General features: G+C 39.4%; 1 protein-coding gene across 1 annotated transcript in view; it reads left to right on the top strand.

Annotated features, from left to right (window-relative positions):
* EXOC4 (exocyst complex component 4) overlaps positions 1–23122 on the top strand; it is a 1163948-nt gene extending 1140826 nt beyond the window's left edge. The window contains exon 18 of the mRNA XM_053716390.1: positions 22612–23122. Coding sequence (XP_053572365.1) covers positions 22612–22849 — 238 coding nt within the window. The 3' untranslated portion in view covers positions 22850–23122. The remainder of the gene's footprint in view (positions 1–22611) is intronic.
* Positions 23123–23835: the final 713 nt, after the last annotated feature.

The raw sequence follows: 23835 nt of genomic DNA, 5'->3' as shown, positions 1-23835 counted from the left end.
CACAAGTGTCTGCAGACCAGACAAAGAGAGAGGCGTTCTTACGTTGTGTAAAAGATCTCTCTACTATGGGAATAATTCGTCCCGTTCCAAGACTGGAACAGGGACAGGGGTTTTACTCAAATCTTTTCGTGGTCCCCAAAAAAGAGGGCACGTTTCGACCCATTTTAGATCTAAAGAGTCTAAACAAGTTTCTCAGAGTCCCATCCTTCAAAATGTAGACTATTAGAACAATTCTACCATTGATACAGGAGGGTCAATATATGACTACCGTGGACTTGAAGGATGCATACCTTCATATTCCTATCCACAAGGATCATCATCAGTTCCTAAGGTTTGCCTTCCTGGACAAACATTTTCAGTTTGTGGCTCTTCCCTTCGGGTTGTCCACAGCACCCAGAATCTTCACGAAGGTTTTAGGGTCCCTTCTGGTGGTTCTCAGGCCGCGGGGTATTGCAGTGGTGCCTTATCTGGACGATATTCTGATCCAGGCGTCGTCTTACCATCTGACAAAGTCTCATACAGACATGGTTCTGTCCTTTCTGAGGACTCACGGGTGGAAGGTGAATCTAGAAAAGAGTTAATTAATTCCACAGACCAAGGTTCCCTTCCTGGGAACTCTAATAGATTCCATATCCATGAAAATTTTCTTGACAGAGGTCAGAAAGTTAAAGATTCTGAATACATGCCGAGCTCTTCAGTCCAATCCTCGGCCATCAGTGGCCCAGTGCATGGAGGTAATTGGATTGATGGTGGCGGCAATGGACATCATTCCGTTTGCTCATTTTCATCTCAGCATGCTCAGACAGTGGAATGGAGATTATGCAAATTTGTCTCCTCAGATAGATCTGGCTCAGGAGACAAGAAAGTCTCTTCTTTGGTGGTTGTCTCAGGATCATCTGTCCCAAGGGACATGCTTCCGCAGACCCTCATGGGTGATAGTGACGACGGACGCCAGCCTTCTAGGTTGGGGTGCGGTCTGGAATTCCCTGAAGGCTCAGGGTGTGTGGACTCAGTCGGAGTCACTTCTTCCAATCAATATTCTGGAATTGAGAGCAATATTTAATGCGCTTCAGGCGTGGCCTCAGTTGGCTTCGGCCAAATTCATTCGCTTTCAGTCGGACAACATCACGACTGTGGCCTACATCAATCATCAATGAGGAACAAGGAGTTCCTTAGCGATGACAGAAGTATCCAAGATAATTCGGTGGGCGGAGGCCCACTCTTGTTATCTGTCAGCAATCTACATCCCAAGAGTGGACAACTGGGAAGCGGACTTTTTAAGCAGACAGACATTTCATCCGGGGGAGTGGGAACTCCATCTGGAGGTCTTTGCCACTCTGATCCTCAGATGGGGCAGACCGGAGTTGGATCTGATGGCATCTCATCAGAATGCCAAGCTTCCAAGATACGGATCCAGGTCAAGGGATCCTCAGGCCGAACTGATAGATGCCTTGGCAGTGCCTTGGTCGTTCAACCTAGCTTATGTGTTTCCACCGTTTGCTCTCCTACCCCGGGTGATTGCTCGGATCAAACAGGAGAGGGCTTCAGTAATTCTAATCGCGCATAAGCTAGGTTGAAGTGGTATGGCACTTGGTATGCAGATCTAGTGGACATGTCCTCTCTGCCGCCATGGAAGCTTCCATTGAGGCAGGACCTTCTCATTCAGGGACCCTTCCAACACCCAAATCTAGTTTCTCTGCAACTGACTGCTTGGAGATTGAACGCTTGATTTTATCTAAGCGGGGGTTCTCTGATTCGGTCATTGATACTTTGATTCAAGCACGTAAGCCTGTCACTAGAAAGATCTATCATAAGATATTGCGTAAATATCTTTTTTGGTGTGAATCCATAGGCTACTCATGGAGTAGAGTTAGGATTCCTAGGATTCTGTCTTTCCTCCAAGAAGGATTGGAGAAAGGGTTATCAGCGAGTTCCTTAAAGGGACAAATCTCTGCTTTGTCAATTTTACTACACAAACGTTTGGCAGATGTTCCAGACGTTCAGTCTTTTTGTCAGGCTCTAACCAGAATTAAACCTGTGTTTAGACCAATTGCTCCACCCTGGAGTTTGAATTTAGTTCTTAATGTTCTTCAAGGAGTTCCGTTTGAACCCATGCATTCCATAGATATTAAGTTGTTATCTTGGAAAGTTTTATTTTTGGTTGCTATTTCTTCTGCTCGTAGAGTTTCGGAGCTTTCAGCATTACAATGTGATTCACCTTATCTTCCATTCTGATAAGGTGGTTTTACGTACCAAACCTGGTTTCCTTCCTAAGGTTGTTTCTAATAAGAATATTAATCAGGACATTGTTGTTCCTTCATTATGTCCTAACCCTTCTTCTAAGAAGGAGCGTATGTTGCATAACTTGGACGTGGTCCGTGCCCTGAAGTTTTACTTGCAGGCGACTAAGGATTTCCATCACTCATCTTCATTATTCTTTTTTTTTTCTGGAAAGCGTAGGGGTCAGAAAGCTACGGCTACCTCTCTTTCTTTTTGGCTGAAGAGTATCATCCGTCTGGCGTATGAGACTGCTGGACAGCAGCCTCCTGAAAGAATTACGGCTCATTCTAATAGGGCTGTGGCTTCCTCATGGGCATTTAAAAACAATGCTTCTGTTGAACAGATTTGCAAGGCTGCAACTTGGTCGTCTCTTCACACTTTTTCCAAATTTTATAAATTTGATACTTTTGCTTCTTCTGAGGCTGTTTTTGGGAGAAAGGTTCTTCAAGCAGTGGTGCCTTCCGTTTAGGTTCCTGTCTTGTCCCTCCCTTTCATCCGTGTCCTGTAGCTTTGGTATTGTATCCCACAAGTAAGGATGAAATCTGTGGACTCGTCATATCTTGTAGAAGAAAAGGAAATTTATAATGCTTACCTGATAAATTTATTTCTTCTACGATATGACGAGTCCACAGCCCACCCTGTAATTTTTAAGACAGGTATATGTTATATTTTAGTTAAACTTCAGTCACCTCTGTACCTTTGGCTTTTCCTTTCTCTTCCTAACTTCGGTCGAATGACTGGAGGTGGAGGGAAGGGAGGAGCTATATATATACAGCTCTACTGTGGTGCTCTTTTGCCACTTCCTGCTAGCAGGAGGTTAATATCCCACAAGTAAGGATGAAATCCGTGGACTCGTCATATCGTAGAAGAATTAAATTTATCAGGTAAGCATAAATTTCCTTTTTTGTTTCCTCAGCTGCTAGCTGCCCATCACTGTCTCATTTTGTTGTTTAAAACATTTAGGGCTAGATTACAAGTGAAGAGCTAATTTAACGTGCGTCCGTAAAGGGGCAATTTTGCCTGTTTATGGGTGCATGTTAAATAACCAGCCATTACAAGTGGTTGGTTAATGCTCCCGCGAGCTCGCAGTAGTATTTTACGCTAAGCAAAATTAACCAGAGGTCAAACCTCGTAATCACAATCTAGGCCTTAAAGTGACACTCAACATCTCAGAATTTGTGTTGTTTAAAAAGATAGATAATCCCTTTATTTTTTATTTTTTTTATTTATTTATAACCAACATGCGGTATTGTAGACAAAAGAAAAAAAAGAACAAAAGCAGAGAAACACCACGCAGGGTGAAATAATATAGAATACAATTAATAGCATTGTAAGATAACATAGCATACATCGATACACAATTATCAAGTACTATAACAATTTATGCTAAACATATTTGTATCCGGGTCTATACACCACTTTTATCATTTGTCTAACATATTCTTCTACATAATCAATATCTTATTAATACCACAATGTTGGGATTTTTTACATTTTTGGGAATCACTCTAAACCTACCTACATCAACCTTAAATTGGACTAACCTAAAAAAAACACAAAATAGACCAAAATAAAACAAATCAAAACAAGAGAAGATAAAAGAAAAAGAAGGAAAGAAGAGAAAAAAGAAGGGGGAAAAAAAAAAGGGAGGAAAAACCCAGAGAGCTCCCTTCCTCAGTCCCACCCGTTGCCGACATCTATACCTTTATCCTAGTACTATCCAATCAGCAGGAAAATCTCCTAATAAAACCAGGTCCATAAAACTTTCTGAGCTCAAAAAGGGAAATAGGATCGATTTTTGAATACCAATTGGGTAAGATTTAATTATAGGCAACCAGCCAACTAAGAATTGTTTGATTTTTTTTTCTTTCAGGAACCTAGTATGATAAGATTAAAAAATAATCTGATTTTGGATTTCTTGGAGGACAGATTTAATGGGGGGGCTCGCTTAGCCTTCCAATTTTTAGCTATTAGATGTCTTACTAATAAGATTATAGTATTTAGTATAGTCAGACCTAGAGGAAAAGCTAATGTCTGGATATTTAACAAGAATATGTTCTCTGGCTCTAAGACTACATTTAGTTGATAATGCTTATTGAACCAGAAAACCACCTTCTTCCAAAGCTGTAAGATCTTAGGGCAATACCAATACATATGTACCAAGTCAGCTGCATCCGATGAACACCGAGGGCACACAAAGAATAACTGGGAAGAAAATCTTGAGAGCCTAGCCGGGGTTAAATAAAAATTATTTATGAGTTTAAAATGAGATTCCCTCCAACTCATCGGGATTTGATATTTACTTATCATAGTGCAGCTTGCTATGATTTTATCTGTATTTATATCTGGCAGATACAGTAACCAAGACTCACAGGTCTTATTCAATAAAAACAGACTTTGTTTGGCAAGCATTATGTCATACATTAAGGATATAGAAGTATTCCCGGCTCTGAAGATTTTCATCCAACTCTTAACCTCGGCCCACTCTACCTCCCTATTAACGTCCCAATTCCATTCCTGTATATAATGTCTTATTTGTAGATACGCATAAAAATTATTACTATGAAGACCAAACTTATGCCGAAGATTCTCAAACGTTAATATATACCCTTCGGCTGAGAAAAGCTGTTGAATGACTATGAGGCCCTTTTCGGCCCAGATCTGAAATACTAATTGGTGTATCCCAGGGGAAAAATTTACGTTACCCCTTATTGGTAAGAACTCTGAAAAAGAAAAGTCCATTTCCAATATAGTACACAACTTCTGCCAGCCTAATACTACATTCTTTAATGACACAAGACCTGCAATGTTTGCCGGGAGTTTCTTTACTGGACAGTGTAAAATGTCTTTTAGAGATAATCCCTTTATTACCCATTCCTCAGTTTTGCATAACCAATACAGTTATAATAATATACTTTTTTTTTATATATATATTTATTGTATCTTTATTCAAAGTATAACAAGGTAATCAACAGTCAACTCAATGGCAATCAATGGTTCATATCAAATCATTCAGGCACCATGACCTTACTTGAGTCCTTGAATTATAGATAAGTACCAAGGTTAATCAGTCTCCCGGAACTATCTGCTTCTGTAAAAAAAAGAAGTCTCTGCTATCCGAAAGTTCAATACCTTTTTTGGCATCTTCAATGTTATTGCTAAGCAGTCAATAGCAGGGAGCTGATCTATTGAAAAGATGCATCATCAACACAAATCAGCAAGAACCATATTTCACAACAAAGTCCATGGACAACACACATATAAATACATAATTGAGACTGTACAGTATTATATCAGTTATAAAAACATCAAATAGTGATAATAATATTGCCACTACACAGCCCACCAATCAGCTTTAGCTTGTTTTAAATTCTACCATCATCATTGTTGCACATATGGAGAAAGAGAGACCCAAAACACAATATTGTATTTCCTATATTCTCAGTTGTGAATTACAAGGTCAGGATATGGCTTAGGCTAGAGTATTCGATTTTTGGGTAAGCAAGTTCACAACAACTCAATTTACATCTGCATTTTTATATTGGTCCCAAAGGAATACAATATCATAATATATATTTAATTTCCCTGTGGAAAAATAATAATACCTCTCCAGTTTGACCATATTCTCCACTTGTTTCAGCCAGTTTTCCAATAATGGGATCTGAGCAGACTTCCAGTATCTAGGTATCACTTTTTTAGCAGCATTAAACATAATCTGGGCCAATGCCCTCCTTAACCTACATGGTATAGTAGAGAGATCATTAAAGATAGATAATGCTGGGGAAAACAATAATATACTTTTTACCTCTGTGATTACCTTGTATCTAAGCCTCAGCAAGCTGCCCCCTTATTTCAGTTCTTTTGACAGACTTGCATTTTAGCCAATCAGTGCTGACTCCTAAGTAACTTCATGTACGTGAGAACAATGTTATCTATATGATACACATGAAGTAATGCCCTCTAGTGGTAAAAAACTGTCAAATGCACTGAGATAAGAGACGGCCTTCAAGGTCTAAGAAATTAGCATATTAGCCTACCTAGGTTTAGCTTTCAACTAAGAATACCAAGAGAACAAAGCAAAATTAGTGATAAAAGTAAATTGGAAAGTTGTTTAAAATTACATGCCCTATCTTAATCATGAACGTTTATTTTGGACTTGACTGTCCCTTCAATTTTGTTAGTTCTAAACTGCTGGTCGGATAAAGTGTGAAAGATGATTTAGGGGCCAGTGATGTCCCATTCAGGTTATGTCCACACATGACCACCTATCTTATCTAGCAGGCAAAATCCCTCTTTTTGAATTTAGGAACTTTTCTAATCTCTGTTGGCTGTGAAGACCATACAGTGGCGCTAGCACAGTGTGTGACACGTTGAGTGCAGAACAGTGTGGTGACGTCACATTTCTGTCAGGCAGGGTGGCGGCCAGACCCAGCACTGTCATTCCATTCACTGCTGCTGCTCAGGTCAGGCCGTATGAGCAGTGCATTAGAGACAGCACACTAAATGTAGGGTGAAACAAAGCGCCAGGCAGGTACTGCAGGGAATGATCGGTAAGGTGCTGGTAGCGGTAATAAAGGTGCTTTCAGGTCTAATGTGCGCATGCAGCTGACTGAGGGGCTGCTGGTGTCTTATCTCATGTCCGTTCTTTATTTTTAGTATTACTGTCAATAACAGTTATTATTAGTAATGACAATAATTATTTTATATTAATTAACAAACCTATTTGTGCCTGAGATGCCTTTTCATATTATACTTGTGTGAGAACAGCAGTCTGACCTTGTTTCCCATGAGCACCAGGTAAGTTCTTCCTGCAGTGCTAGTGCAAGATATACCAATTTGTTCATTGTTAGCTTTGTTTTGTTGTTGTTTTATTTGACACTTATGATGTTGGTACAGACCGGTTGCTCATTAAAGGGACACTGAACCCAATTTTTTTTGTTCTTGATTCAGATAAAGCTTACATTCCTGCTTTTTCAAATAAAGATACCAAGAGAACAAAGAAAAATTGATAATAGGAGTAAATTAGAAAGTTGCTTAAAATTGCTGCTCTAGCTAAATTATGAAAGAAAAAAATTGTGTTCAGTGTCCCTTTAAGGATTTCTTAGAAATTGATTATCTTTGATCTAGTTTGAACATATTGATAGCGCCACACATACAGGCAATGATCCTCCTCACAAATCTTACCTCTTGAAAGAACACACAAAGAAAGCTATCTGATTAAAAAACAATCCTTAGCTAAATCTATTGGGAAGATATGAAATTGTTTTGTGCTAAATTTCCTGACACATACTCCATGTACTCTGCAGAAGTGTAGTATGAACGTATCGTGGTAACTTTACCCAGTGTGCTCCAGTCTGTGAAATACAATGTGAGGGGTTAACAAGTAGATGAATTAAAATAGTTCAAACTATGAGTCTCTTAAAATAATTCACCTTTTTCAAAAAAGTCTGGTCAGGTGACAGCTTCATTAGGTTAGCTGTGACCAATAGGGTATATCTACCTGTCTGTCAAGATGGCCAAACCATATCTTATGATATATGTACGTACTGTATTAGCGCTGCGGAATCTGTTGGCGCTCTACAAATAACCGATAATAATAATAATACTGTATGTATATGATGTCATTTGCAGCATCACCAGATTGCATTGCTTATTTGCACACCCATATTAGTGAGTAGCGCTTACTTCTCTAGTTGATTTAGTGCCTGACTCTGTGTTTTGGATTTTTGGCATTACCAAACCTGTTTAATAATCCATGTAAGAATATTTAGTTTTTGTTTCTCCGTCCCTACGCTGCAGGAGAAGCAATTCATTGTATCATAAGCCATTCAGCACAAAGTCTTCATCTTACCTACCTGCAGTAATTATAGGAAAAGTCATTTTACAGCTAACAGTTGATTTGCCCACAAATTGTCAAGTGACACTTCAGAATTTAGACAGCTACTGCCGTGTATTTGACCTACTTGGTGAAAGTGTAGCCCACATTTAATTCAGCCCTACTGCTCTGTATGAAAATGATGTCTCAGGACGCAGCATGAACTGTAGGGTCACTCTGTAAAGCAAAGATTGAATCTCTCAGGAACGAATGAGGATTTCATTGTAAATTCACCGGGTCCTTCCTTTTGGCCCTCCATCTACTGCACTAGGTCAGAGGGGAGAATTAGCATTTAAATGGAGATGTATTAATAGCGTGTCTGGCCTCCTACAGCTGCGGAGATGAATGCTCTACCTTTTGCAATACACGCTTCTTTTTCTATTACTTTACACTTTGTGGTTTCATTTTCTGGCATACAGCTCTTATGATATTCTTGCACATATAAATGTATTTTGTGTATTTAAATCTACATATAATAATGTTATGTGGGATTTGAGAAAAAGTGTACTGTTCTAAGCATTGTGTGCATTCTTCATAGAAGCTTACAATAGAACCATTTTTAGCATAATTTTTCTCATCCAGTGAATAACGTGCGTTGTTGCAAATGTAAACTGCCAGAGGTAAAAAGTAACAGACTTAGGTTACCAAAGAAATGAAAAATAATGTATGTGGACCATTATAATCTTTGAAATGGAGGAAACTGATAAGAAGAAATCCGGCAGTCCCAAAGCATCTACAGAATCAAATTGCAAGTATCTGAGAATGAACAGTTTACGTGATTGAAGAGCAATGAGAACTAGGGGCGCCCTCTTGCAGAATAGAAAAACAAAATGTGAAACAGAATCAAAAGCCAAAATAATAAGGAATATAGAAAATGTGTTCAAATGGCAAACAATTCTAATAATAGTAATAAGTCCAGCAATGTCTTGAAATAGTAAATGTGCTCTAACACAAATGTCCTTGAGGGAACCCATTGGAGATCAAGGTGAAATCATCTAGGCCCAGGCAGCTCTCTGTGGAGGTTAGTTTGGTCCAACAACCCAAATCGACAATGTGTGGATGGCAAACAGGGGCGCCACATGGTCTAGCACAGTTGAGTTATGTTTTGCATAGTAAAGAAAGAAAAACGCTCACATGTGGTGTTGCACCAGTAACAGAAAGGTGCAAAAAACGTAAGCTGGAACCACTCAGTCGTCCAGCAGACTGTTCTCCCGCATGACACCAGCAGACTGTTCTCCCGCATGACACCAGCAGACTGTTCTCCCGCATGACACCAGCAGGGCAGGCAATGCACCTAGGCAAGTCACTGAGAGTGTAGTATAGAGGATTAATGCAAATAATGATATAGTACGTGTAAGATGATTCACTTACATTTATTAAAACATTAAAATCATGCAACACGTTTCTCAGCAAGTCAGCCTAGGATCATTGCCTGCCCTGCTGGTGTCATGCAGGAGAACTGTTTGCTGGACGACTGAGTGGTTCCAGCTTGCCTTTTTTGCACCTTTCTGTTACTGGTGCAACACCACATGTGAGCGTTTTTCTTTCTTTACTATGCAAAACATAACTCAACTGTGCTAGACCATGTGGCGCCCCTGTTTATGCTTGCCATCCACACATGACATGATTGGCAGCACCCAGGACAACAGCTTCAAGCACATTTTAAGACTGACCAAAGTAAGCAAGTCTCACTTTCAACTTGAAGAGAAGACCTTGTGCTGCAGGTTTGACAAGTCAAGTGGCAGAAAAAACCCCATTAACAAGATGGAAAATAAGCAAAAAGGCTTCCCTGGGTCATGAAGCACCTCCAGCAGATACTGAAGACTGGAAGAAGGTCTAATGGACAGATGAATCAACATTTTAAATCTTTATTTAATCACACAGGGTTTTTGTGTGGTACTGAGTAGGTAAAAGGAAGGTTCCTCATTGTGTCACACAAAGTCTCAAACATGGAGGAGGATGTGTGATGTTCTGGCTAGATCCATAGTCAGCATGAACAGAGTGAGTGGCAACCTGGAACAAAAACACTGCCCCAGTTTATAGCAGCGCCTGCTCAGTGTTCAGACTTTTAAACCTCTTTGAGCTGAATTGGGATGAAATGTACAGAAGGGTGAAAGCAACAGATGTGTTGTAACTTCTGCAACAGGGTTGGGAAGAACTTTCCAAACAATGTGTTATTTCCATTATAGAAAGAATGCTACACGTTGCCGTTATATTTTCAAAAGGTGGCCACTTTAATGAGTCCTAAAGTTTGGTTACAAAATGATTCTGTTATTTCTTCCAATTTACTTATATTAGCTATTTTACTTCATTCTCTTGGGATCCTTTGTTGAATGAGCAACAATGAACTACTGGGAGGTATCTAAACATATCAGTAAGCCAATGACGAGGCATATATGTGCAGTAACCAATCAGCAGCTAGCTCCCAGCTCCTGAGCATACCTAGGTATGCTTTTCATGTTCCTTTAAACTGCAAAAAGGTAAATAAAAACTGGAAAATGGAGGTGTTCTAAAATTTTTGACCGGTTGTATATTTATATAGCAAAAAATACCAGAAGACCCATTGGGCTTCATTTATGAAGCTGTGGATGCAAAATCTAATTAAGTAGTAGCGGTTTTAAGATGTCTCTGCCACATCAAGGTTGGTGGAGATAAATCATCCTGTACAGGTCTGACTGGGATCTTGTGCAATTGTAAATGCATTAACTTGTGATGACGAGCAAACAGGTTCCCGTATAATAGCCTTATGCATATCCCAGATAATACGTTTTCTTACAGGCTTTGTCTCTGCCACCTCCATTAGAAATTGATTCCATGAATAATCCACCCTTTCTATAAAGAGCTTTCTTATCCAGTGTTCTAACTTCAGATTATGACCCCAATAGTGGTATTGCTCTTTTCTATCCCTATTTTTATTAAATCTCTTACTGGAAGGTTTCTATCCCATCATCTCTCTCTCTCTGTTAAGCACTTTTCTCTCCCCCAATCTACATATATTAAGGTAATAACCTTTTCCTTTAATAAAATGTAATTTTTAAGTCCATGTAACATATTAGTAGCCCTACTTTGAACGTTTACTCCTCTTTTGTTACTAGCAGTAAAGTTTCACAGAGTCTATAATTAGCTTTTTGGGGTTTTGCATCTTAAATTCTTAATTTTGCACCTTGTGGTTCTATTTTAGATTCCAGTGATTTCCCCCGTTTTGGTTACAAATCTTTGTATCATCTGAAAAAGCTACACTTTCTCTTGAAGCCGAACACCTATATCATTAATGAATAAATTAAACAAAACAGGCCCAATAACTGATCTCTGAAGCATACCGCCAGTGTTCCTATTGTTTAAAGCATTAGTTAAAACACTCTGCTTTTATCTATAAGCCAGCATTTTACTTATTTAAAGGGGATTAAAATGAAATTTATGATGCATGAGCATATGGTTTCTGGAGACTTTTCAATGTACTTTCTTTACCAATTTTACTTTTTCTCTTGGTATCCTCTTTTAAAGGCATAACTAGCAAGCTCCTAGTAGTACTATGCTGTTCTGGGTCTGACTTTTACTATGTGTTTAATAATCCCTTTGCGCAAAGTAATAGCACAATTAAAAAAAATTATAACAGAGCATTTTCTTTTTGCAGTTTTATGTCCTTTTAAGTATTCTTGTCTTATGTCCAAGGCAATGTGTTTTCTGGGAATAGAACAAATATTAAGTTATAGAGAATATTATTGCGCTGAACTGAAAAGGATTAAACCACTCATAAAAACGCAGCTTCCTCTAAGTTGCGTTAATAATAATACAAAAATACAAGGGGGTATTAAGAGGGCGCTAACTTAAGCTTAAGATTCCCATATATAAACACCATCAAAATCAATTAATACATTTACAACAAGTAAATTAAAAAAACTTTTTATTATATTATTTCATAAAAAATTGTTAAAATTTGTGACGTCTCCCTTACATTAATTGCATGCACAAATATTGCTCACTAAATATATGTCTAACTATATAAAATCAATTAATACTTCCTAAAATTCCAAGATATGCTCCAATAAAAATCACTGCACAAATATCCAAAAAAGTTTAAAAGTGACACACAAAGGTATTCAACAGCAACAATTAAACAATGTGACTCTGAGATTATAACCAAGTTATTCCCAAGATAATATCGCAACATAGGTCTTTAGACTAGAGGGAGATCACCTGGCGGTTCTCAATGTAAATGATAACACAATGAAGTCTTGTATACAGTCTTGTGAGTATCTCACTCATATACCTTCGGTTGTCCTGAAGTTGTATATGGTCCGTCTTCCTCCTTTGCGCATGCGCTGTGCATACGTATCCCTCTTGTACTGTTTACACTTACGATTGGCCGCTCACCATCACGTGACTCGTTTCTTTTCCGTTACTCCTTGTAATTGAAATTGACAGATTAAGAGATACAATGTTATTGCCACAAGTTACTTATCTTAAGTGCCTGCTCTTAGTGTATCGAACATGCAAGCTTTCTCAGCAGTATCGTGGTATGCCAATTCGTGTCAGTCAGAATACAATGTGGATCACAGTATAACCCGGGTTATGTAGAATTGCATCCGTTGACTCTTTCCCATAAGAGTTACGTCCGTAACTTACCACTGTATATGTTGGTTACTGCCTTTTAAAACAGTGCCACATGAGAGATTAATGCACAAAATTAAGGGACTGGGAATAGCTGAAAATGTTAGCTCATGGATAAATAACTGGATAAAAGATAGGGAGCAACGAGTAGCAGTAAATGGATCATACTCAGATTGGACAAAGGTAATCAGTGGCGTCCCCCAGGGATCAGTACTGGGCCCTGTTCTTTTTAATATTTTTATAAATGACTTGGAGCAAGGATTAAATAGCGACATCTCTATTTTTGCAGATGATACTAAGTTAAGTAAGGTCATTAGGTCAGAGCAGGATGAGCTCTCTTTGCAAAGGGATTTGCTAAAATTAGAACTATGGGCAAGTGAATGGAAAATGAGATTTAATACGGAAAAATGTAAGGTTCTACATTTTGGAAGTAAAAATAAGCAGGCTATGTATTTTTTAAATGGGACAAGACTTAGCCAAACACAGGAGGAAAGGGATTTGGGAGTAGTAATAGATAACAAGCTAAAGATGAGTGCACAATGCAGAGCAGCGGCTTCAAAGGCTAATAAGATACTAGCATGTATTAAAAGAGGCATTGATTCAAGGGAGGAAAGCATAATTCTGTCATTATATAAAGCCCTGGTAAGACCTCACCTTGAGTTTGGAGTGCAGTTCTGGGGACCGATTGCTAAAAAAGATATTGCAGAACTAGAAAAAGTTCAGAGAAGGGCCACAAAGCTAATAAGGGGATTGGAGAAATTAACCTATGAGGAGAGGCTAGCCAAACTGGGTCTGTTCTCTTTAGAAAAAAGGCGCTTGAGAGGTGACATGATTACTTTATATAAATATATTCAAGGCCCATATACAGAGATGGCAGAAGCTCTTTTTATTCCAAGAAAATTGGTTCTGACAAGAGGTCATAATTTAAGGTTGGAGGAAAGGAGATTTAATCTCCTGCAACGGAAACGTTTTTTCACTGTAAGAGCAATAAAATTGTGGAACTCATTACCAAAGGAGGTAGTGAATGCCAATACCATAGATACATTTAAAAATAGTCTGGATAAATTTCTGTATATAAACAAAATTCATGGATATGATTGCTAGTATTAAATGGGTCACATTTTAATGGGGTTATTTAAGCTTAACTGGAGCTTTTTGTAAGTATTTTAGATTTGTATAGGTTGAACTCGATGGACTTCAGTCTTTTTTCAACCTTATCTACTATGTTACTATGTTACTATGTTATGTTGGTTACTGCCTTAAAACATCAACGTGTTTCACCCAGTTCTTCACGATATTGCTGAGAAAGCTTGCGTGTTCGATACACTAAGAGCAGGCACTTAAGATAAGTAACTTGTGGCAATAACATTGTATCTATTAATCTGTCAATTTAAATTACAAGGAGTAACGGAAAAGAAACGAGTCACGTAATGGTGAGCGGCCAATCGTAAGTGTAAACAGTACAAGAGGGATACGTATGCACAGCACATGCGCAAAGGAGAAAGACGGACTGCATACAACTTCAGGACAACCGAAGGTATAAGAGTGAGATACTCACAAGACTTATGTTACGATATTATCTTGGGAATAACTTGGTTTGAGGTAGTTATAATCTCAGAGTCACATTGTTGCTGTTAAATACCTTTGTGTGTCACTTTTAAACCTTTTTGGATATTTGTGCAGTGATTTTTATTGGAGCATATCTTGGAATTTTAGGAAGTATTAATTGATTTTATATAATTAGACATATATTTAGTGAACATATATTTAGTGAGCAATATTTGTGCATGTAATTAATTTAAGGGAGTATAATAATTTTTTATGAAATAATATAATAAAAAAATTTTAAATTTACTTGTTGTAAATGTATTAATTGATTTTGATGGTGTTTATATATGGGAATCTTAAGCTTAAGTTAGCGCCCTCTTAATACCCCCTTGTATTAATGTGTTTTCTGGGGCAGGGTTCAAATGCTTCACTAAAATCATGTCATAGAACATCTGATGACAAACATAAGGTAGCGGCTGTGTCACAATCTGATTGCTACTATTTAGTGACAGCTCACTGTTTTTGTAATTGAACATTAGAGGCTACATATAGATGGTCACTATAACCAGCCAGGTAAAGAGCTTCTGACTCTAGACACTGCAATACCTATACTTAAGTTGTATATTAGGGTAGCGTGTATCTCTATTAATGACACCCCCCCCAACACCACAATAGAACCAGGATCCCCAAACCCCAGTTATGTCTAACCATGAACCAGCCCCATTAATATTAACCTGAACCTCATCTCACCCACTTTTGAAGACCTCCTTCCACAACAATACTTCCCTGTTACCTCAAATGCCAACTACAATATATTGCTAAACTCCTCTTTCATGATCTCTCCATTGCAGAACTCTCTAAAGTTTAAGAACGCCCTATGTGATCCCATAATTTGTAAACCCCAATACTTTCCTGCCGCCACCACCACAAGTCCCTTGTAGACCTCTTCTTTGATTAATCAGAAGGACAGTGATGATGAAATGGCCCATTTTATGAGCTCATGATTGTAATGGCTGTACCTGCAGCTGAGCTTGGATTTCTGGTTTCCATTCTGGGTAAAGAACAAACAATACTGGTGCTGTAGATTTAGGTTCAGCTCGCTGGAATGCGGAGAGTCTCCAGTCTGTCGGTTTGCTTATGGTTCTGTTCCACTAATATTAGCCGAAATAAAGTTTGCATTTTTATCTTTGGAATTCCCGGTGTGCTGCCAATCCTTTTTCTTCTTCAATGCTGTTGGCTTGCTCAGCCCTTACCTTTTGGCTTGCACCTCGCTACTTTGTATGACGACCAGAGTCTTGTCGGACGCTGCCTTGCATTGGTGTTACCGTAACCTGGAAGGAATTGCTGATATTGTTGCTTGAACCTGTAGCTGTGTTACCCCTCTTCACTCTTTTACATTTCCCTCAGTAATACTACCCGCTCCGTCAGCTATAGGAGTCCCTGTCCTGTCCCACATGCACTTCCTGTTAGATTCAAAATAGTCCGCTTTATTGTTTTGTTTTTTTATGCAGAAATATTTTAACATGTTTACTATTGCTCTTCAACATATAGAATAACAATTAAAAGGACATAGAAGTCAAACTTTTATTATACAAACAGAGCATATCATTTCAGATAAAAGCTTTCCAGATGTCTTCAGTTATGAAACGCACCTTTTTTTCTCGTCGTATCCTTTGTGGAAATATAGCCACTTTTCATAAGAACATACTGATGTAGGCTAAGGAGCGCGCACATGCCTTGCCCACTGTGTGTGCAACAATGTTTGTAATAAAAAGGTACCAAGTACAAAAAATAATAGCAATGACACACCTTAGGCGCTGAAATAAAACTATAATTGTAAAAGACAAAAGTCAGAGAGGCAGTTTTTATACAATTACATCAAAGAAAAGCAACAGCACGCTCAGTGTTAACAATAGATGTAGCAGAAAATATCCAAAAGCAAACTAAAGGAACTATCTGCCAATGAGAAAACAGACTCCAAAAGGAACGTTTAATATCCTTTCCTAAATAAGGACAATACTTTCAAATAAAGTTACGCAATTTAATATACACAGAGACAGTGTTTGTGTAGTAGCAGCAAGAAATATATCTATCAAGTTCCCTTAGTGAATGATAGCAGGCAAAACGCACTGTGCTTAGTATTGACATTCCGTAGTTGTATATAAACTTCCTCTCTGACTTTTTTCTTATAGACTTACAGGGACACTGTACTCTGTTGCTAATGACTTGTTATACCTACTAGACGTGTGCATTTATTGCTTTTGGGTAGCAAAGAAAGCTAAATATGCCAGCGGCATTCGGCTCTATTTGGAGCGGGATATCTTCTTGTGACATTGAAGTTCTGTGAAAATCTGTTGTTCTACAGGACATGTCCGTAACAATGGGCTGTGCCTGCAAGTAAAGCAGACCTGCTAATGTTATTTATGTTAGGTAATGACATGGTGATTATAGCTGGGGGGCAGGGGCTGAATAAATACAAGCAACTATTTCACATACAAAATCTCTCTATCCCTCATACTCTCCACTGTGAGATTAATCAGTGCTATTTACATAGCTTATCTACAGAGAAAATGTTACTCAGCATAGATGGAAATACAGCAGGCAACAATTGCTATTTCAAATAACAAATAAAGGTCAAAGATGTGTTTTTAAACAATGTAATACACTCCAGCAGATAAAATGGATCATTCGGAAAACATTAAAGGGGAGTTTTATAATACAATGTCCCTTTATTGTATGTAATAATTTTATACTTAAAGGGACAGTTTACTCAAAAAATGTCTCCCCGTTAATTTGTTCCCAGTGATCCACTTTACTTGCTGGAGTGTATTAAATTGTTTACAAGTATTTCTATTACCTTTATATTGGCATTTTAAATAGTTTATTTACCCTGTGGTATCCCCACCTATCCTTAAAGTTTTTGGCCTCAAGGCCAAGCTCTGTTAACACAGCCAGTAATAGAAATTACACTCCCAGTGGGGTATAGAAGAGATAAAGTAATAAAATGTTAATTATCCATTGTTCTCTCCAAGTGTTGGTGATTGGTTTATGGACATTTATAAGATAAAGAAGCATTTATATGTACACAATGTGATAAAGTAATGAGATCTGATTATACCTACAAGCTTAACCCATTTTATTAGGTTGTGGCTTCAAAACACAAAACCAGCTAATTCATATGCAGAAATAAACCTTAAAAAAGCAAATCTCATACATTTTATACTCTACAGCTGGTAAAAAAAAGTCATTGGAAACTCATTAAGGGAAAAACTATTTTCTTGTATACTGTCCCTTTAAGGCATGTACACCGTGTCTAAATAAACATTTCATTCTGACTGTGAGTGTTTCCCTGCAAACCCTGTTAATCTGCTCCTTTCTCTCTGTGAGAGACAACATAGGAACACACACAATTAAACAAAAGGCTGTGACCATTGTGTGCGTTCAGTTCCCCGGCTCATTCTCATTATTTGATAAGAGATAACAGTGTCTCAATAAATGTGTTGCCTTCTGTCCCACGGACTTCCCAGTGTATGCTCAGTATATCTAGAGCACAGGATGCGTCAGCAGAGTCGTTCATCTAGAAAACCCGACGCGTTCCTTAATCATCGTCACTGATTGTTACAGACGCAGCCACTGCTTAAAGCTAATCTATTCTAATATTTATACAGGGAGTTAATAAAAAGAGAATGTTTGTGTCTGCTGATTATATATAGTAAATACTGTTATTTAGCACTTTATCAGTATTACTTTGCAGTCTTTTGCAAGGAAGGTTTTATTCTAATTTTGTTGTGTTACCAAATGACCATTATTATGGCAAAGCAAATAAGAAGTCATTACACAATATGGGCCAGATTATGAGTGGAGCGCAAAATTGTGCTTTCGCAATCACAATATTTGCACTCCACTCCTAATACCAGCGCACGCAATTGTGCGCTGGTATTTGAAATGGCCCGAAATGCAAATACTAGGAAGCTATGCGCTCAATAGAGATGGCAGCAAATTGTAAATATATATGTACAGTATATAAGCATATACATATATGTTACTGAGAACACAGTGTAAAGGCTCTTTTCAGTGCCATTTTTTTTCATCCCACACACCGGCCAACTTTAGCGCCCAAAAACGGCCTGGTGCAGTTATTTTATTAAAATATAAAAAAGCTAGAGTTTTTATTTTTTAATAAAATACATAATACTGTATTGTGGGGGGCATGTGGGGCACATTTATAAAATTAACCAGAGATCTGATTTTGTAATGGCTGGTTATTTATCGCGCCCGCCCGCAAACGGTCAAATTTGCCCGTTTGCGGGCATGCAATAAATTAGCACTCCACTTGTAATCTAGCCCTATATCAGTGCATGCACAAAGTATGGCTGCTCCTTAAGAGACAATAAAGTCCAAATTAAAGGTATAAAAAGGTCACAATTTAAATGTACATCGGTGCATTTTAGTTTTTAAAAATAATTTTTGCAATATACTTCTATTAGAAGAAAAACTGTGCACCAGTATTCAAACACCGTGCATGCTCAGTCAGCAGTGGTTTGTACGGGCATTATACACACCATACTGGTGCACAAGCATAACACACACCATACTGGTGCACAAGCATAACACACACTATCCTGGTGCACATGCATTACACACACCACACTGGTGCACATGCATTACACATACCATACTGGTGCACATGCATTACACATACCATACTGGTGCACAGGCATTACACTCACCATACTGGTGCACAGACATTACACACACCATACTGGTGCACAGGCATTACACACACCACACTGGTGCACAAGCATAACACACACTATACTGGTGCACATGCATTACACACACCACACTGGTGCACAGGCATTACACACACCACACTGGTGCACAGGCATTACACACACCATATTGGTGCACAGGCATTACACACACCACACTGGTGCACAGGCATTACACACACCATACTGGTGCACAGGCATTACACACACCATACTGGTGCACAGGCATTACACACACCATACTGGTGCACAGGCATTACACACACCACACTGGTGCACAGGCATTACACACACCATACTGGTGCACAGGCATTACACACACCACACTGGTGCACAGGCATTACACACACCATACTGGTGCACAGGCATTACACACACCATACTGGTGCACAGGCATTACACACACCATACTGGTGCACAGGCGTTACACACACCATACTGGTGCACAGGCATTACACACACCATACTGGTGCACAGGCATTACACTCACCATACTGGTGCACAGGCATTACACACACCATACTGGTGCACATGCATTACACACACCATACTGCTGCACAGGCATTACACATACCATACTGGTGCACAGGCGTTACACACACCATACTGGTGCACAGGCATTACACACTCCATACTGGTGCACAGGCATTACACACTCCATACTGGTGCACAGGCATTACACTCACCATACTGGTGCACAGGCATTACACTCACCATACTGGTGCACAGGCATTACACACACCATACTGGTGCACAGGTGTTACACACACCATACTGGTGCACATGCGTTACAGACACCATACTGGTGCACAGGCATTACACACTCCATACTGGTGCACAGGCATTACACTCACCATACTGGTGCACAGGCATTACACTCACCATACTGGTGCACAGGCATTACACTCACAATACTGGTGCACAGGCATTGCACACACCATACTGGTGCACAGGCGTTACACACACCATACTGGTGCACAGGCGTTACACACACCATACTGGTGCACAGGCATTACACACACCATACTGGTGCACAGGCATTACACACACCATACTGGTGCACAGGCATTACACTCACCATACTGGTGCACAGGCATTACACTCACCATACTGGTGCACAGGCATTACAGTCACCATACTGGTGCACAGCCATTACACACACCATACTGGTGCACAGCCGTTACACTCACCATACTGGTGCACATGCGTTACACACACCATACTGGTGCACAGCCATTACACACACCATACTGGTGCACAGCCATTACACACACCATACTGGTGCACAGGCATTACACTCACCATACTGGTGCACAGGCGTTACACATACCATACTGGTGCACAGGCGTTACACACACCATACTGGTGCACAGGCATTACACACACCATACTGGTGCACAGCCATTACACACACCATACTGGTGCACAGGCATTACACACACCATACTGGTGCACAGGCATTACACACACCATACTGGTGCACAGGCATTACACACACCATACTGGTGCACAGGCTTTACACACACCATACTGGTGCACAGGCGTTACACACACCATACTGGTGCACAGGCATTACACACACCATACTGGTGCACAGGTATTACACACACCATACTGGTGCATAGGCAGCTCACAGCATATGTGCATATGCTGGTTAAAAACAGATAACTTTTACTAGAAGTGTTTTGGTTAATGGAAGTATATTGCAAAAATGCTTCTATTTGACATTGAAATGTACCCATTATTATTATTATTATTATTATATATTATTGTAAAGCAGAATATCCTGTGTACAGAACTGTATGATTTACATTCAATTAATTCCAAACACATACATCCCCTTACCAAACTTTCACCATCCTCACTTACAGGCAATACTCTGTCCCTCTTTTCACTTTACAGGCAATATACATGATCCATATTCTCACTTTACAGGCAATACTCTGTCCCTCTTTTCACTTTACAGGCAATATACATGATCCATATTCTCACTTTAAAGGCAATACTCCCTCTTCTCACTTTACTGGCAATACTCCCTCTTCTCACTGCCCCCTTCTCATTTTATAGGCCATACTCACAGTCCCTCTTCTCACTTTACTGGCACTTCTCACTGCCCCCCTTCTCATTTTATAGGCAATACTCACAGTCCCTCTTCTCACTTTACAGGCAATACTCCCTCTTCTCACTTTACAGGCAATACTCACTGCCCCCCTTCTCATTTTATAGGCAATACTCACTGCCCCCTCTTCTCACTTTACAGGCAATACTCCCTCTTCTCACTTTACTGGCAATACTCCCTCTTCTCACTTTACTGGCTATACTCTACAGGCAATACTCCCTCTTCTCACTTTACAGGCAATACTCCCTCCTCTCACTTTACAGGCAATACTCTACAGGCAATACTCCCTCTTCTCACTTTACAGGCAATACTCCCTCTTCTCACTTTACAGGCAATATCTACAGGCAATACTCCCTCTTCTCACTTTACAGGCAATAGTCACTGTCCCTCTTCTCACTTTACAGGCAATACTCACTGCCCCTCTTCTCACTTTACAGGCAATACTCACTGCCCCTCTTCTCACTTTACAGGCAATACTCAATGCCCTTCTTCTCACTTTACAGGCAATACTGACTGACCCTCTTCTCACTTTACAGGCAATACTCACTGCCCCTCTTCTCATTTTACAGGCAATACTCCCTCTTCTCACTTTACTGTCAACACTCACTATCCCTCTTCTCACTTTACTGGCAATACTTACAGTCCATCCCTATTATCATTTTATTGACAATACTCACTGCCTCTCTTCTCACATTACCACAATACTCACTGCCCTCTTCTCTCTTTACAGGCAATACTCACTGCCCTCTTTTCTCTTTACAGGCAATACTCACTGTCCCTCTTCTCTCTCTACAGGCAATGCTCACTGCCCCTCTTCTCTCTTTACAGCCAATATTCACTGTCTCTCTTCTCTCTTTACAGGCAATACACACTGTCTCTTCTCTATTTACAGACAATACTCACTGTCTCTCTTCTCTCTTTACAGGCAATACTCACTGTCTCTCTTCTCTCTCTACAGGCAATACTCACTGTCTCTCTTCTCTCTCTACAGGCAATACTCACTGCCCCTCTTCTCTCTTTACAGACAATACTCACTGTCTCTCTTCTCTCTACAGGCAATACACACTGTCTCTTCTCTCTTTACAGACAATACTCACTGTCTCTCTTCTCTATTTACAGGCAATACTCACTGTCTCTCTTCTCTCTATACAGGCAATACTCACTGCCCCTCTTCTCTCTTTACAGCCAATACTCACTGTCTCTCTTCTCTCTTTACAGGCAATACACACACTGTCTTCTCTCTTTACAGACAATACTCACGGTCCATCTTCTCTCTTTACAGGCAATGCTCACTGTATCTTCTCTCTTTACAGACAATACTCACTGCCCCTCTTCTCTCTTTACAGGCAATACACAGTCTCTTCTCTCTTTACAGCCAATACTCACTGTGTCTTCTCTCTTTACAGGCAATACTACGAGATGATGTACAACTCAGCAGATGAGCTGCTAAACCTGGTGGTGGATCAGGGTGTGAAGTATACAGAGCTGGAGTATATTAATGCCCTGAGCCTTCTACACCGCAGCCAGACCGGAGTGGGTGACCAGACCACACAGAACATGAGGCTGCAGCGACTAAAGGAGATTATCTGCGAACAAGCTGCCATCAAGCAAGCCACAAAGGACAAAAAGATCACCACCGTGTAACAGGGGCTCTCTGAGCAGAATAACCCCTTGTTTGCCAGAGGGGTTAAGCTCACTGTCATATTCCTATGGCTAATGGTGTTGGCAGGCTTGGTGGCTTCACATCTTATCAAAAGGACTTTAAACACCTCACAAATCAAATTGCTGCTTTAGGCAGATTTCAGCATTTTGAAAACCTAGATTATAGATTTTGCTTTTGTTCTGTCCAGAGAGCCTGTGACAAGGACAATCTTTACACAAAAGATAAAGGTGGCTGATGTCACTTTAATGGTTTAAGGAGCTGTTTATTAGAAATATAAGCAATGTGTGTTCTCTGTTTTTGTTATTTTATAAAGCTAAATATTTCTCTAAAAACCACATAAGGCAAAACATTTTCATGATTCAGAGTGAGCATGGAATTTTAAACAATTTTCTAGTTTACTTATGTTATAAAATTTGCTTTGTTCTCTTGAAATCTTTAGCTCAAAACCATACATAGGTAGGCTCAGCAGCAGCAATGCAGTACTGGAAGCTGATTGGTAGCTACATATATTTGTCAGTTTCTCACTTGTGTTCAGCTAGCACCAAGTAGTGCACTGCTCATCCAAAGGATACCAAGAGAATGAAGCAAATGTAATAAACCCATTGAAATGTTGTTTAAGATTGTATGTTCTATCTAAATCATTAAAATAAAAAAATGGGGTTTTATGTCCCTTTAATTTCCATCAATCATTAAAGACACAGTCTATTGCAAACATTACATGCACTAATTCATTTAAACCCTGCAACAGCATTAAACACAAAGGTAAAGTCTCACTCATTACATTGTAGTTCATGGGCAGGACACGCCTGGTAATTGGCAGCTACATGTGACAGCCACTGATGATTGACTCACTGGTTGTGCAATGTGTGTTTCCTTAGCAGGGGTTAAACACACATTAAGCTAGGGTTAATAACACAAACATTAGATAGTCTAACAAATTAAAGCCTGTGATTTGTACATTAGACTA

The sequence above is a fragment of the Bombina bombina genome, chromosome 6 (assembly GCF_027579735.1).
Source record: "Bombina bombina isolate aBomBom1 chromosome 6, aBomBom1.pri, whole genome shotgun sequence".
Taxonomy (NCBI): Eukaryota; Metazoa; Chordata; class Amphibia; order Anura; family Bombinatoridae; genus Bombina; species Bombina bombina.
Note: the sequence above shows the minus strand (reverse complement) of the source record. Positions and strands in the feature narration are given on the sequence as shown.